The 18,088-nt window shown below is 41.0% G+C and overlaps 1 protein-coding gene across 2 annotated transcripts in view; it reads right to left on the bottom strand.

Moving 5' to 3' along the window:
• Positions 1-18,088, bottom strand: part of ephb1 (EPH receptor B1) — a 264,549-nt gene that overhangs the window by 90,257 nt on the left and 156,204 nt on the right. For both annotated transcript variants that reach the window (XM_074687825.1, XM_074687824.1), the window contains exons 4-5: positions 15,544-15,699; positions 1,034-1,369 (exon numbers count right to left, since the gene is read on the bottom strand). In XM_074687825.1, coding sequence (XP_074543926.1) covers positions 1,034-1,369; positions 15,544-15,699 — 492 coding nt within the window. The remainder of the gene's footprint in view (positions 1-1,033; positions 1,370-15,543; positions 15,700-18,088) is intronic.

Below are 18,088 nucleotides of genomic sequence, written 5' to 3' on the forward strand. Positions count from 1 at the left end.
ACACGAGGTCTATTTCAGTTGAGACAGCGTCAGGTGTCAAAGCTCCAGATTTCAGCATTTCAACACTAGCCTCATTTTTCTTCTTGAGTGAAACATCCTCAGAGAAAGAACATCTTCACAAGCCACATATTTGAGGGACAGAGAAGAGTAAGATTAATTCTGTTGTTCTTGTAAATTCAAGGAGCAGCGCGGTGACAGTGTGCGGTGTACGAGTGAAGATTCACAGACAGGTCTGAGCTGGAGGGTAACATTCCGTGAAGAGAGAAGTACCGACTCGCTGTGCGGCATTGCTATCAAAACAAAGTCTCATTACACAAAGACCAAAGAAAAACAACCCAGAGACGTGTCAGTCTGTGAGGCAACCAGCCCTCAACCGCCAGATGACAACCTCAAAAAAGACGGTCCATAAATGTCTCATGTGTTGTTTTTGGAGCAATGCTTACCTTTACCGCAAGCTTAAAAAACAAAAATGCCTGGAATGCTCAAAGGGAAATGCAAACAGGGGCTATTTCTATCATCGCCTTTGATTTGTAAATAAACAACAAAGGAAAGAGGTAGACTGCAGTGAATTGTGCTTGTCCTGCCACAGAACGTAGCGTGCTGAGTCTTGGGTGTGGGATTGAACTCTTCCATGGTGTTTTCAAAAGGGAAAGCTTTTTCCTTTGATTCAGGGATGGAGAGCTTAGAAAGACAGCATGTATGTATAACTTTCACTGAACCAGCCGGCCAGCTCTTCCAGCCATAAAGTCATTATTCACGCTGCAGCAATGTGAAATCTTAGCAGCCCTGAAGTCAGCTTTGCCAAGAAGTGAGACTCTGAAATGCACTTTTTGCAAAATGATGGCGCTTTGAGGTAAAATGATTCACATTTATGCTGTTATAGTAAAATCTTCCATTTCACAAATGTAAAGTAAAAGAACATCACTTAGGCAGCCGGGGAACCAGACTCCTTGAGGTGAAAAGATGTTTGAAAAAAGACCATTGATACGAGCTTACAGAGTAACACAATGATGATTATTCCGCAGCTACTCACCAGCCTGGTTGGTAGTGATGTCTATGGACACGTGCTGTGCAGGATACGGGCTCTTGTTGCTGACTCCGTTGACAGCCTGGATCTCAAAGCTGTAGAGGGTGTGAGCCCACAGGTTGCTGATGAACACCCTGGTCTCAGTCAGACCCAGCTGGCGAGGCACAAAGTCCACGTTGTCGTCGCAGTGGGAGCAGGAGCGCCGATCCGCCCTGCACTTCTTGCAGACTATGTTGTAGACGACATCTTCACGGCCGCCTGTTTCCCTGGGAGAATGCCACTCCAGGATCACAGAGGTTTCATTCACAATAGAAATCACGTTCCTGGGACTTGATGGAACACCTGTAGAAACAAAGAAAAAGAAAAGAAGGTGTAAGAAGAAGCAATAGAGATCCTTAATTTTTGGTGATGGGTGATTGGCCCATCCTTAGACATAAAACCGATCACATATTCCTCTTGGAAGGTCTGACAGCCAGCCATTGTTACTCTTTGCTCTGAGACCTAATACTCAGAACAGTTTATTGATTATTTAATTTAAAACATAAATATTTTATTGTTTCACAGGTATTGTTCAATGATTTTCAATAAAATAAGATTGGAACATTGAAGGTATATGCTGTCAGTTATAAAGAATCAAAAATAAAAATCGGTATCTGCAGGTCAGGCTTTTTTAAAGATCAGTAATCGGTGATTAGCCAGAAAATTATGATTGGTGCACCCCTAGAAAGCAGTGTTAGCTTTTTACCTTGAGCCTGGCTCACACGACAAGATTTTAAAAATCTCAAAAGATTCTAAAATTGGGTTGTATCACACACATAAGGAGAATCTTCTCAAATAATGACCAGCACACACTACAGGATTTCATTGGGATTATCCGACCAGACAATGGTCAAAATGGCTGTGATAATCCTTGCAGGACACGTTGTACAGACATTCATGGTCTTGCCACAAGTCAACAAGTTTGTCCTCCAACTCTGCTGTCCAACACACCCTGACAGTCTGCTCCTTCATAGTCGCCATCTTCAACTCTCATAACTTCTGATCATTTCCGGTCCCTCGTAGGCGGCTCTCTCTGATTGGGTACGGTCATTCCCAGTGAGAATGAATATCATAATTATCTTGATAAATTAGGGATGCACTATAAATTGGTATCAAAATCAGTATTGGCCGATAGGGATGGGTACCTTTCTTTGCAATTGATTGCTAGGTACCAATTTTCGGTACCAGTACTCAAGGGTACCAATTTTCTGTACTTTTTTGTGTGTATGTGGTAAAAAATATCAATTTGTTTAATGATAGAATGTTAAAAAATGTTCAACTTAACATATTTATTCTTCATTATAAAATCTTGCAATGCTGTGTTCATTTTGCACCATGGAGAACCGCCCATTCTTCCACTCCCTCACAGTCACAAGGATGCATTTAGGTACCTAAACATGGTACCTTTTGGTTTTAAGTGAATCGGTACCTTTAAAAGTACAGTACCTAATTTGGTACCCATCCCTATCAGCTGATGTGTAAAAGTGGGCCGATATTTACTCATTAGCTGCCGTCCATTTTCAGAGCATCAGCACAGTGCAGCATCAGAGCTTTCAAGACCCATATAATATTATCTTCTATGACTACGTAAACACCAAAAATACTGAGATCAGATCCATCAACATATATAAAAAAGGGGACTCTCTTTTTTTGTCTCTCTTCCTGTTTTTGATTAAAAAAACAGACAAAAAGTACTGTTTTGATCATGTTCATCTTGAGCGCTCCATCCTTTGATCTTCGTCATCTTTTCCCATGATCACGCCACTCTTTCTCTCCAAATTCTTCGGTTAGCAGCTATAACAGCAATAGTAATATCGGATATCAGTATTGGCCAAAATGATCATATTGGTGCATCTCTAGGATAAATATCAAACACGTTTAAAAATGACCATGGCAGCTCCGACGAGTGTCTGTGAGACAATCGTGGGACTCAAGATCGATCAGTCACTCCTCACACTAGAAAGTAATCTGGACCAAACTTTGTACCTGGATCACATTTCTCCAACGATTGTCAGGAGGGCTGAATCAGCCTGAGAATCCTGTAGTGTGAGCCAAGCTTTAACAGCGATACCCATGTTAAACCAGAAAGACAATCTGCCACAATGCTTAAGGCTAAATAAGTCAATACTTGTCTGTAAAAAAAAGAAAAGTGTTTCATTAATCTGCTCCCTGTTAGGTCAGTTCAGTCCATTTACAACCCTGTAATAAATACAAACACTGTTGTCCAAGAGCAACTTGTCTTTTCCCTCTTTTTCTCCATTTTCAGCACATTGGGATGCTAATTTATTCCATTCACACCCAGAGAGATCAAACAGCGAAACGTTTGTGTCTATCAAACATTGGTTATTTAGCAAAATGCAGTGTTGCATGGAGTATTCTTATCCAAGTGGCTCTGGAGATTCACGCTACTATTCACTCCCTCATAGCCTGCAGCTGGAACCGAACCTCAAAGACGACATTCAGAAAGAAATCAGGAATTAATGAAAACTATTGTTTTGCTTGAGTGGTGGCTTAATATCAGGGTGCAGAAAAGTGGCTTGTTTAGCCTCCTGCAATTGGAGCGCAATTCTTTAAGAGTTGAAATCTGTTTGAATTGCAGTGTGTGATTTTTTTTTTCTTCTTCTTTTGCTAAGATTGTGTGTCCCCACGGCTGCTCGGAGGCAGCTCTTTCTTCTCAGATAGCAGACTCTGCAGATAAAGCAGAAGCTCGCCAAAGCCCTTAGTCAGTGAAGCTTAGGTTAAGTGGGGCTGCCCTGCAGAGCTGATCTGGTACCAATTCATCCTCCATAAAGCCTGACCTTTATCGTTAAAGTGAAGCTTAACCAACCCACCATTAGACTACTGTGAAACCAAAAATCCACTTTATTCTAGAGGCCCTTCAAGGAATTACTCAGCTCTCAAACACACAGTGCCTTCTTCTCTCCTGTCCTTTTCTCTTGCTGTACAACAAATGAAAACACAATATTGAGCATGGTATGATTGAACACTTGGGTTTTCTCTTCACTGTGATCACAGAGCAGATAGTTACTTCAGTCAACACAGACACAATTAATCATTGTTGCTGTAAAAGCCCCGGGGAGCCGGGACAAAGCGCTAGAACACACAAGGGTGAAGGAATGGCACTGTAACTGCTGCGACCTCAGCTCAGCGGCTCAACAACAGCGAGGTCAGTGACAGGAAGGGCGTGACCTCTGCAGTGTGATTATTATGGTCTGGGGTAGAGGTCAGCCAATGCTCCAGATATACGGTCAAACAGCGCGTAATGTGGCTCTTGGATGCTTCTAGATGTATTATATGTGGGGAGGAAATGTGGAGAAAAAGTGTTGGTAGGAACAGGCTGCATAGGGAATTGGCAGCACTTTGGCTTGCCTCCCTTGGGGACTGCACAATAGGCACTCCATGTGTTGCTCCCACTGCTTGTATCCTCTGTATCATCCATCACTTACATGCACTTGCCCCCAAACTTGCATTGCTGGGGGGAAAAATGCACATCTGCTCATGTGTAAAATGCATGGGAAAAAAAAAAAAAAAAAACACAGACATGCCTGCTATCTGCTATCTGTTTCTGTATTCATGTCTGCACTGTCTCCACCAGTATGAGAAATAATACTGCCTGGCTGCAGTGTGAACGAGGCGTCACACTCTTTTCATCCCAATTACTCCCAAACCCCACACATGCAGGGATGGCACAAGAAATCAGATGTGACTGCCACTTAGCCAGTGATTTGCAGGCTATTACTGCAGCCCTTGGCTGTTTTAATTTGCCATAGGATTTAATTTGTCGAGAATGTTACTTACAGGCTCTCAGCTGGCGTTCATTTAGCCATGGCAGTCGAATTTGTTTGAGCTCAGATACATGTTGCTATCAGTTGAGTTATAGGAGGAAATTATTATCTCCAGGAACCTTACGTGCTCCATGTGACGTGCTGTATCACTGTACATTCATAGCTTCATTTAAATGGTGCAACCACAACTGCCCATGCACAGTGTAAGGGCATTTGCAAAATAACAATGAGGACGACTCACTGTTTTATGCTCAGAGCTTTTAAATACTTGTGTTGATTCAGCATGGGAAATCTGATGAAGATACAGAGAAGACAAGTGCAACAACGAGACCTGCATTCATTAAGCATTTCTCTCCACGATTTGTTCATACTCTTTGAACAGCTCCAAGCAGTCTTTCAAGCACCTGATGATACTAGCTGCGTTTCCATTACACTTTTTCGCAAAATAAAAGCAATATTTCTGAAGTTTCGATTAAGAACAATTTCGCATTGCTGGTGTTTCCATTACGACCAGAATTGCACACAACTTGGTTAAAGTAAAACATGATGTCCGTCTGGACGCTGCACTCATGATGATGCTAATTCATGAACATTAGTGTTTTTACTCACTGCTCAAACTGTCAGTCATGATCACACTAACTCAAAACAGGCAGGAACAAAACTCTGAATGAAGATCAGCATCTTCAGCTCACATACTCTCACTCACGTACACAGACCTCTGCCCCTCCCTCCTGCTGCTCTCTGACCCGCTCACAGCCGTCCTGCCAGAGTCTGTTTGTGTGGCAGTGGACACGAACAAGGAGGTGAGGAAGGTGCGTTGTTATGGCAATGTGACGTTTGCACGAAAAACGTGTTTCAATTGCACTCTTGCGAGAAACTTCAATTTCAAAACTTCTGAAAAACCACCTCATGAGAGCATAAAAACATTTTTATCAGAATTTGAGAGTTTTTTTGAAAACTTCATTCCATTACCATTTTTTATTGTGATTTTTATGTTTTGCGCAATCCTAGGTGTAATGGAAACACAGCTAATGTCAACATTACCAACCCAACTGACAACAAGACATCAAATAACAAAAGTCCCAGCCAATGAACAGACAGCATTTGAGCCCAAACAACACAAGAACTCAACAAGAACAAGATGTGAAATGATGCAGATAATTTTAAAGAGAGAGAAAAGTAGGGCTGAATGATTTTGGAAAATAATTTAATTGCGATGTTTTTTTTGACCAATATTGTGATTGTGGTTTGGCATGCAATTTTTGAGGGGGGTGTTTATCTTCTACATTATTCACTTAACACAAGCAATAAACCATTCCATAGTTTGATCAATAGAACAAAGGACACTGTCAACATATAAACAATTCTTTCCTGTAGACAAGGTCTACATGTTATGATGAAATGAGATGAATTGATGCATGAGTTGATATGAATAACGTATCATTATTTAACTATTACAATCAGAGTAGAGTATTGACAGATTGATTTAACTTCAAGCCTTGCAGACGTGTGATATAGTTATCATTAATTTCCTTGAATAAAATCACAGAAAGGAACAAAGCACTGCAGAACAACGAACAACAGGCCTGGTTTGAACAATAATATGAGAAATAAATCCGAATCCTCTGGTTTATGAATCTCACACTAAATAAAGAGTAGGAATGTGAATAAAACCAAATCTCTGGCTCAACCACTGAAATATGCCTACATGTGGAATTCACTTTTTTTATCAAATGAAAAAGAAACATTGTGTGAGCACATGTATCAAATGTATGCCTTCAATTACATTGCAATGTCAGTTTAAATTTGATTAATTGTTCAGCCCTAAAGAAAAGTACTGAAGACAATAGATTGAATAAAGATGGTAAAACTAGTAAGAGCCATAGACGTGTGAATGGATAAGTGCTGTCCCTCTGCACTGTGCTGTACTCAGGTATGATTGGCCTCCTGCAGCGCCACTCTCCCACTGACCGGTGCCCGTGGTTACACTTCTCCAATATGAACCAGTCTAAAGCAGGGCTGCCTCTGGTACATACATCATCATGCTGTAATACGACACACCCAGTTTCATCAGAGTTAGCGCAATGGAGCATGGCTACAACATACTTTTTGTGAAGTTTTTTTGGTCCGACACAGTGCTATGACACCCCCAACTTTGTTTGAAATGATTAAGGGGGTGATTAATAAGTCATGTTCTCTTTGAATACGCCTGCTCGTGCTTGTGCTCGTGCATGAAGTGTACCATGCCAAAGAACACCTCGCTAAAGAGTGCAAAAGCCATGGAAGAGAGCACGGTACACATGCAGTCACACTGGCCAAAACAACTGGACTTTAGAGTTGAAACTTGCTTAGGCACGGTACAGATGTCCAGTGTGGCCCTGAGTGTCACTGACAATAAAAGATAATTGCAAAAAGAAGTTATACTTATTGTGACACTAGCAATGTAAGACTAAGCTACTGGATGGTCATAAGCAGCCTAGAATTAAGCAAGCAAAAGCAGATGTGAGTTTTTAGACTTTTTTACAAAGTGAATGGTTGTTAGTATGGGGTTTCTCATGCTAACTACTTCAGAGAACAGAAGGCAGTAGGGGGCTGCACATCTGTGACCCACTAATCAGAAAGTTGTCTTTAGACTCATGAACTCTGACATCCTGAAGATTTCTCTAATGCCTGAGCTTTGCACTGTACTGCTCAAAAACACTGCTCTATCTTCTTTCCTCATCTGATTTTTTTTTTTTTAATATGTGTTGTTCTGGTTTGTTTTAGTTTCTTGAGCCATGTTGTATTTCTCATCTCTTTTGTTTTGTTGAGTTTAAAATAGTTTCACAAAATGATTAAATTAGCTGCTTGCTTAACATCCCTGCCCACTGGGATGTTCAGGACTAATTTGATGTTGTATGCCATAGCTAACTGCTGCCCATATTTAGGGGCTGTTGCTTTTCCATGGGTGAATTTGGTCTTTGAAAGTGACTTCATTTGATTAGAGTTTTACATTGATGAACTTGAATTCTATTAGGGTCTCTCCTTCTCTGTCTCCTGCTTTTTGCTCACTGATACAGTGTTTGTGCAAGTATGGAAATCACAGGAAATGTACACACAGATTGATGATCTGTGCACACTTTGAATAATAATCCTACTGGTGCCACTTATTTAAATAATTCCCAAAGAGAGAATACATTCGATTTGCAAAAGCTTCACATTTTTCAACAGCCAACCCCCAAGGTTTGACCAAAATGAATTACACCTCTGCTACAGCGCTTTGCTGCATTTGATCCCATGTTTAAACCAGTTTAAACAGTCTAAAAAACTGCATCTCCCTTGCAAAATCTTTTTGGACCCCACTTCAATTAAGAAAATATTATTCAACATCACATCATCTTGTATGCACCTCAAACGCTTGAGACTCTGTCTTTTTGACCTGGCAAGTTGAGTGCTGTATGAAAATACTGTTGTGTATTTGATAGGATTTGTGACAGTATGAAGATGATTTTTAATCAGAACAGAAAATACAGACCAGGCCAATTTTACTTCCCTTTACATTTATGTTATCTGTTAGGAAACATTTTGTAAAATGTAGGGGTAGCAAAATAGCAAACTCATGATATGAAATAACTTTTGTGCATAATATCTGAAAAGATTTACATAAAAAAAAAAAAAACAGCAGCTTTTTTCCTGATGCTTGTCTTTTCACTACTTATTCAAAAAATTGATTTTAATCTCTAAAAAAAACTGGCATCATTATCTTTAGAATATGGAGTAAAATTGGGATTAACTAAATATCTATTGTATTACAGCACAATAAATTGCACAGTTTACCTTCGAAATTGACACCTAATGAAAAATGACACCCATCCTCGATTGCTATCCCACAGGCTGGTAGGATAAATCAAATGCACCCTTCCCAATGCTGTGAGTGTTTATGAAGCAGCTGACAGCTCCCAGTGGATCAGTCTGAAAACAAACAGTGAAGTCATATCTCCTGTTCAAATCCACAGAATTAAACTGAACACCTTCAAACAACCACCCATTAAAAACACCAGCACTCTACATAAGGGGCTAATAGTTTAGCGCGAGTACATTAGCTTTAGCTCACAAAGTGTCAGCTGATGAGAAGGATGGCTGACAGCGTTTTCTCAAATTCTGATACAGACATCACGTTGAAGCAGGGCTGACACGCTAAAACAGGTGGTTTGACGATGCCTTTCTGAAGTTTTGATCAAAAGTGACTACATTACATAAAGTTTGTTCTGTTAAGACAGTGGGCTCTAATTTCATAGACCAGGCGCAGGCGCACCTGCCCTGCGCCGGCCTTCGCCGTGCGCACAGGGCGTGACCGGCGCACTTTGCAAGTTTCCTGCAGTGCCAAGAGAGGCATAGTCAAGGCGCAGAGGAGCGCAGAGCTGCGCCTCCACGCCTCCCTCTGCGCAAATGGCAGAGAGGGAGGAGAAAAGGCGCGTTTCAGACAAAGTTTCCCGATGGATCTCACGAGGGGGCAGCTAAAATTCAGTTTGACTGTGTCTTACAACCAGAGTAGACTTGCATAGCTTAGGACAAGACCACAGCAGCTTAACTTTGTTGCTGGAAATGTGAAGCTCAGCTCGTGTCCTCAGTCTGAAAATCTGTCCAAACCAAATTTTTCATTGAATGGTGCACACATACATGTATGAAGATATTCTCTAAAGGAACATCTGCCTTGTGGTAACTGCTACAGTTAGACTTACTGACTGATAGGTATGTGTAGTCATTCTGCTTTCAGTCGCCACCTGTGCTGTATAAGACCATGGTGCAGTTCTCTCCCTCAGCTGCTAATGTAAAGAGTGTCCCAGTGCCCAAAATAAACACTTCAGCACTTTGTTTACTCATCCGCCCTTTGAATAGACCGAGCCTGGCACTTCTCCTCTTTCAAACTGTTTGTTTTTCATGATGTGAAACAGGCCTTCAGGGACCAACAGAAGGTCCCTGTGTTGAGATACTGATCACAGCCAGAGGAGATGGGAGGAAGAAAGGAGGGCTGTGTGGGCTGGTGAGACATGAAATAAAACATGTTAGAAGGACTAATAGTGCCTGGCTGAGAGACTGAGGAAGTCATACAGAGACTGTGAATAGTAGTGTGTATGTCAGCATAAATATACGTTAGCTCTTCTTTGACTGACTAAAATATAATCCAAACACCCACAGTACTTTCCACAGTAACACTAAATGGTAAATTCCCTTGACTCCACATCCAAAAAGCTGTGGATGATTTTACTTTTGAATATGTGGGCATGCATTTCGACAAAAGCCTGGAGTATTATGTCCTCCTAGACACCACAGGGATTAGAGAAGGCCAGACAAATACCTCAGCTTAGTTGCATTTGCAGCTTCAATACTGTGAGAGAAAATGGCCAGCTGACTGCGCTGGGAAGAAGCCTCAGCTGACTCCAGGACTGAACACAAAGTTGGTGTAAGAAAAAAGAAAAGACTTCAAGAAAAGAGCAGAATATTTATGCCTCTGATGGCTCACTCCTCTTTCTCTTTGAAAAGGGGACAAGGAGGGAGGAGAGACGGTAAATAGGAGAGCAAAGAAGGCAAAAAAAAGTCTAAATGGGATGATGAGGAGAATGGGGAAGCAGATAACCCCGTCCTTTCAGACAGGAATTCAGATGGGTTTTGTTTGTGTTGCCAGGCGGCGTAGACAGTGTTTGACAGGGCTCAGGGAGATCTTAAGGGGATAGGCCACAGATATGAGAATGGAGTGAGAGCCACAAGACTCAGGGCCAATGTGGTACAGATGAGGAATGCAGAAACCCGTTAGAAGCAGCATTTTTCCCCTGCTCCTTCCCTGTATTTATGTTGATTCAATTACATTCCAAAGATTTTCCCCGTGAGTTGCTTGGTTGCTGGCAGGGGTCGTTTCCAAAACATAAACATGCATACACAGCATGTTTTTCTTCACATAACATGGTGCAGGGGCTCACTGGGACTCTCTCGTGTACTGGGTTACTTTGGGATTTATGTAGAACCTCCACATACAGCTTTTCCTATCAATCATGTCTTGCAATGTCAGGCCAAAACCTACAGATTCAAATCCTCCCTCCTGCTGTGATGATGGATTTTTTTTCCCCCTACATTTCTTTGTCATCGGTCCTTTGCGCTCATGATTCTCATTTCCTTTCTTCCTCACACCAGGATACTCTCTTGCTGCATCCCCTCTCCCCTATAGACCAATCAGCAGTGCTTTCACAGTGTGCCACCCCTCCGCTTCCACTCAACTTGTCATTCTTCCCCTCTGACTCACTCATTGAGAGAAACCCACTGACCCAGGAGCTGGATGACCTCTCGCTCTTATTCCATTTTCACATGTACATGTTACATGTTCCCATTCACATGTGCACGTCCATGGGGATTTACAGGTACAGGGGAATGGGGGCTGGAGCCTTGAGATCACTCATAGAAGAGCTGCAGTGCAATACATTGCAGCGTCTCTAAGACCATTTTGCTCTGGAGCCTTCAAGCTGTGAGACAGAACGCTCGCCGTTCACCCCTCAGGCATGGCTGGAGTGAGCGCAAAAGAAGAAGATTGTGGAAGAAAAAAAGAGGGGCAGGAGTTGGAGGGATGGTTTGAAGTGCATCCCAGGCCTGGCACACCCCTCAGGGAGAAGAGGGGAGAGGTATAGCTTGAAGCACCCTGCTGACAGAGCCAGGCTCTGGACAATCCATCAGCAAGCTAATCAGACTGATCTGGAGCACACAGGGACTCACGCCTGTGACGACAGCGTGGAGCGCTAAAGCTACAGCCTCTGCAGCTTCAGATTGGCCTGATTTAAGCTACTCCAGCAGAGCTCTTATCAGGACCCTCAGTATTAAAAAGATCCTTACTGGGATGATCTCACTGCCACCCAGCCCCCACCCAGCTCCTGCTGAGATCTAGGGCACTATAAGCAGTACTTTCAGCTGCTAAAGAATTTTTCAACGAGGGCTTTAAATCTGCCTTTGCTAAAGAATTCTGTCTGTATAAATGAGAAGAAACAGAAATTAGTTTAAGATGGGAAATTTAACTGGGGCAGATGAAAAAAAAAATCTTAATTGGACATAAATGTAGCTATGTGTAGGAAATTAAAAAAATATATTTTTACATAAACTGAGATACACTCTCTTTTGATAAATATTTACTACAGTGCACTGAGTAACCTTTGCTTATTCTTATTCCTATCCCATTTCTGCTGCTGTGACTGCTAATGCCCAGCATTTTATAAAGCACTTTGGAACAAAAACTTAGAAGATAGTCATCTCACATTCTTGTTAATATTTTTAGAAATGTTCAACAGTTAAAAGCCAAACACATAAAGCAGCCTGAACAATAACAGCTAACAAACACGGATGTAATGCAAACACTAACTTTTCTTGTAGCAATGTTTGTGTTCTAAAGTTTTGGTTTAGTTTAGATTTAAAAGGCAAACAATGTTCAAAATCTTGGATGACTGAAAATCTCTTTTACACTTTCTTCCACGTTAGTCCTATGGCTAAGTCCCGCCTTCAAAAACACAAGCTAATCAAAGTGTGTGTATAGCTATTCCTATATACTAAGACATTCTCTGCCCATTCATCCACTGAAATGCGTTGTAGAAAGTCAGTTTTCATTTGGTTTCAAGAGTTTTTTTCTCAGATTTTAAGTTTAAATATGGTCAAACAGTGTTCATAAGAAACATACCAATCTAACACAAGGTATCCTGAGAGGCTGGGTGACGGGGTGTATTTTTTACCCTTTACCCTATGACACATCTCAACAGAGAAGAGTGTCTCCTTTAAATGGTCATGGATGATTTTTTTCTCATCACCACAGCAGACAAGACATATTATTGGTAAAGTAGACCACAACATCATTGCAAAGTAGACCAGGACATCAAATCAAGGTGAATAAAATAAACAAGGATGTCTCCATTAGGGATGGGATCCGACTTGGGTTCTTTAAAAGGTACCGACCAAATTCTGTCTTTAATATCGAGTACTGTTTCCCATAAAATCAAAAGGTACCATGTTTAGGTACCTAAATGCATCCTTGTGACTGTGAGGGACTGGAAGAATAGGGAATTTTCCATACTGGACATGAAAACAGCATTGCAAGTTTACATTATGAAGAATAAATATGTTGAATTGAAAAACTTTGAGATTTTATTATGAAGCGCACAAAAGGACCGGAAATTGGTACCTCTAAGTACCAACACTGATTGCCAGGTACCAGGCATCAGTACCATAATGATTCAAATAAGAAAGGTACCCATTCATAGTCTCCATCTGTTCTAAGGTAAGCTGACATTGTAATTAAGCCAAATATTGTGACTTTTCTTTAAAGGAATATAAAGTTATCTGAAACACTTAAACCGCCACCACAGTCTCATGGGCTGTTAGGGATTTTTTCTCTAATGCTAGCTTAAGTTAGCCTAACCTTAGCTCCCAGCTGTGCCTGTTTTGTTCTAGTTTTTATTCTTTGGTGATCGTAAATCACTGTTAGCTGTTGTCCAAAGGGCTTTATTAGATGATCTGTAATAGCTGAGATAACAAAGGTTGGCAAAAATTATGCTTAATGATTCAGTGTAAATAGTGTGCTCCAAACTAACAGAGACACACCCTTGGTAAAGACGGTAAAACAAATGTCATTTTTTGTCATGACCAATGCTGATCCTCTATCGTGTTGCCTGTGATGGTGATGGTATCCAGATACTGTTTATCATGTTTAGGACCTTTACATTTTATCTTGAATCTGGAACTTCAAATTGATTCATGTAGCCCATCAATGTGTAGTTTAGACCCTTTTGGAGACTTCTAGATGATGGGCGGTACTTCCATCTCCAGAAATCATCTTTAACATCCTACAAAATGTCTCCTACTGTGATACCTGCCATAGCACCTGTTACTGAATTGTCTGTCCAAGTGAGCGAAGGGGTGTGTCGCTTAGCTATAGGTCAATTGTAAGTAGGAATATGAAGTTCTTCAACCACCTGTGGCTAGAGAAATGTCAATAGTATAGTTAGGAAGTTTCTGTTATGTTTTTTTTTCTTTTTTCAAAATTAAATTATAATGGTTGCAATTATTGTCATTTTTTTCCTTTAACTTGGGAAAAATGTTACTGGGCTTCTCTGGGATTTTTATAGCTAAAATCCAAATTTTTTTACCAAAAAGGTCAAAATATTGGAAAAAAAAAATGAAGCTGTACTTCAGAGTGGCAGAGCAAGACTTTTTGCTGGGGTGATCAAACCAGGGCACCGGCCTTTGTAGAGTTGGTAATATAAACATTGAGGGTTTAAAACTAACCTGACAGGGAGGCTACATTTAAATCTGAAGATGTGTCTAAAGTCACCATTTAAAGTATCAACAAAAAGAACAAACAGCCTGTTGAAACACAACCCAAATAGATGATTTCATAACTGCTGGGAAATAACCAATCATGGTTGAGGATTTCTGGGTGGCCAATCAGATTTCAGGGGTGGCCGAAGTCTCTCCTGGCCAGCAATGAAAGGAAACAGAACAATACCAAAAGAGAAGATAAGTGGGGGAAGTGTTGTGATTGAAAGCAGAAAAAGCAGCTCAGGCAGCATCTGGAAACTGCACAGAGACCACAGGGATCTGTTCGAGTTCCACTGGGGGAACCATTTGCAAGAGGGAAATTCAAGGCCTCGAGGTAGAGGCAGATTCTCTACTTGATGGAGCGTTCACTAATTCACCAGAGAGCTGGGTAGTAAGCCATGGGAGGGTGGAGAAATCTCAAGGTGAAATAGGGGTGTCATCCATTGAGAGCATCCAAAGCCTAAAGGTTTTGACGTCTACACCTTGGAAGTGCCCGAGCAGTCAGACGAACATTTGTGCTGCTTTGTGTTATACCAGTAGCATAGAAAGAGCTTCATCAGAATTTCAGGAGCAGGTGAGGCCGTTCATAGATTCATGTGCATAAATAAGGTCTAAACAAACACCTTTATACCTAACTTTACCTGTAATATGTCTAGTCTGCTGTTGGGAAAATAATCATTAAAGCACCCCCCGGTAGCAGTCAGGGAAGAGAGGTAAACAAACTTTTTGGGGCCCAACGGTGATTTCTTTCTGCACAACTGTGTGTCAGCAGGGACAGCAGGACAGCTTAGCATATTGCTTTACCATCATATTAAGATAACTATGATGCTGTGAGAGGCCTTATTGGATCTCCAGCGGATAGCGGCAGGACAGTGTCGACGATTCGCAGCATCTGCCTGAATAATTAGGACTTCAGGGGATGGTAGTAGACGCCGAGAGAGACAACAACAGGAAGGAAGAGACAGAGAAGCAGATAACGGAGGGGAAACAGAGAGAAAGCTCATTGCCATAGTGATGGAGACATCAATGATGGTAACCCTGGAATGCTATTGTCCGGTATGTGGAGACAAATAGGCCTCCACATGGCGTGTGCTCATTGAAATGCTGCTTCATGCGCCGATTTTATGACATCAGGAAAGACACAGAAGGATTGATATAGAAAATCAATCCCCACTTTGTTGTTTTGAAAATACAGAGGCTCATTTACACGACCAGTGTGTTCAATATTGATGGCCCACGCACATGAGCATGAAAATGGATATGGATGTACTGTCACAGATGCTTGTTCTACAGGAATGTAAGCATATTGGCTTACAGTAAGCATGAAGAGAAAGAGAGGGTATGTAATGAGACGGGGAGTAAACTCACTTGTGCAGGGTTCATCTGGCTGATCAGCATCACCGCGGTAGTAGCCGTTGCGACACACGCAGATGGTGGCAGCTTCGGCAGTGGAGCGGCTGTTAGGGGGACACTGTAGACACAGACCTGGGCCCTGCGTGGACTTGAAGGTACCCGGCGGGCATGCTGTGGAAACAGAGAAGGATTGTCAGAAAATCAATGGTGGAAAAAAATCCATGAGTGAGCGACTTGCATGAGCCAGGCAGGTTGTGTCTAGTACAACTAGAACAGTTTGCAGAGGAGAACAGAGACAAAAAATCGACCACATAACCACAAGTTTTAACTTTTAAGTCTGACGGTGATATTCTGATGATTAAACTCATAAGATATTGTTTTGAATGAATGAACTTTAGAAACGCTAGTGAAGACATAGGCTGTTTTCCAAACAGCCTACTACATACTACATGTGAATGTAGTATGTAGACACTGCATACGACCTACTGCTTTTGCTTGTAGTAAGTAGTATGACTGTTCTGTCAGGTCTGTTTTGTAGTATACTACTCTGGTTTCCAATCTCAGAAGGTGGAGCTACAGATGATGTTGGGTTTTTTGCCTTTAATATAAACATACAAAACAAGCAATTGGCAGATCTTGGCATTTAGTTATTCTGTTAATCATATCAAACAGAATCATCATGCTTGATTCTAATCTTACACCAAAAGTTATATCGTTTACTGGAAATAAATCTGAAAGGAATTTTATTTTTTACAACTGATGGAAAAAACACTTCTATATAATCCACACATGGTTTAAAAAGTGAATTATTGGTTTATATGCGCTAATGAACTTGTAGAAGTAAACACCTATTTTAGGTCTGGAATTGACAAGATTTATGGGTGTTTCTTCGTATCACTCCATTTCTATCTCATGGACGGTCTAACGTTAGTGTTGATGTATTGTAGTTATAATGCTGATTAATTCCAGCAGGTGGCGGTAATTCACCAAATCCTGCCACTGCATAGACAAACAGCATTAGCGCCGTGCAATGTGGGAAACAGTTTGCCAGGTAGACTGGTCCGGTGCATACTTATACATTTTCTTGGATCAGTAGGACAGCCAGGGATTTTTCGTATACTCCAGATTTTGCAAGTTTTCGCATACTGTCTACTACAGACTAAATATCAGCCAAAATAATAGGCACTGCTAGTGTGGTAGGTGGTTTGGAAAACAGACATAGTTTCCTTTTTCCTTTTGCAAAGTTAGGCTAACTTGCTTAGCAAGAAGAAGTAGTAGTGATGCTCTTATCTTACTCTAGGTTAGCAAAAACGTCCAAAAAACATTGACTAAATATGAAAGAACAGCATTAATGAATGTAAAATGTTCCTAACACAATCAGTTTGTTTTTTCCCAATGTGTAGTGGAGCTGATGCATCCAGTTGGAATCAGGTGTGGCTCGACAAAAAGGATGACTTAGGGAAATTAGTCCTCATTTCTCAATCTCAACTACTTGGGTAAACAAATTATTTAAATCTATCAATGTGGGCTCACAATTCATAAATGCAGGGAGGCCTGGAGCAGAGAGGTGTGGTGCTTTCCCAAACTATACTGGTGTTTCAGGACAAAGGGTAATCCCCTTAACAAGTGACTTATAACCAAATGAGAGTATGTGTAGCTGTCATCAAAAAAAAAAAAAAAAAAAATCTTGGTTCATTATATCAAAATTTGACTATTAAACACTTCAGTGATGGAAAACTGGAATAAAACAAAAAATGCAGCTCTGCAGGGACACTTTCCTGTTTTAGCAGTAGTTGAGGCTTGAAAGTTGCTTTCTCAATGTGCCTGCACATCTGTGTCAGCTGAAGAGCTTCTTTCAGCTGTTTGATTTAAAGCCAAAAGACTAAGGTTGAGATTTTCACCAGTGCATGTTTACATGTTGATTTCACAGAACAAAAATGTTGATCCTGCTGAAAGTTTGCCAGATGTTAAAAGCTGACTGACGACAGCATGCCCATGTTTAACAGCCCAAAATGTTAACCCAGAGATTTCTGTAACAGCATAGCAGATTTACTTTTCACAAGCTTTAGTTGGTCATTATTTTGGGGTATTTAAGGAAAGTACTTGTTCATTTTTATTTAGTTATCAGCTTGAAAACTTTGTGGGAAAAACTCCCATGAGTGCCTCTGTTGACGAACATGATGAACAGATCAAATAGTCATTAAAAATAGTTTTTAAGTAGTTTGATCAAGAGAGGTGTTTAGCAATGCCAGAAAATGATGTCTATGGAGATTCTTAGTCATCATGGTAATTCAAAGCTTGATCCAGTTTTTAACCAGTTTTAGAACTGAGCTGAAACTTAGGACCATAGACCAAGTCCAGTTGCTTTTCCATCAAGCTTCCCATGCCAAAGAAATCATGCTTAAGATTAACTACTGTCCTTCATACTGATGGACAAGTCCACTGTAAGATTTTCATTTAGACGTGAAAATTTGTGGCCGTTTGTCATTGCATTTTATCTGTTGAGCACATATTCTTTCCCTCAGCGTGTTGATTGAGCAGCTGAAGCATTCTGTCAGGG

This window comes from Halichoeres trimaculatus, unplaced genomic scaffold (assembly GCF_033239565.1).
Source record: "Halichoeres trimaculatus isolate MK-OKI-2021-1 unplaced genomic scaffold, fHalTri1.1 fHalTri1_scaffold_15, whole genome shotgun sequence".
NCBI lineage: Eukaryota > Metazoa > Chordata > Actinopteri > Labriformes > Labridae > Halichoeres > Halichoeres trimaculatus.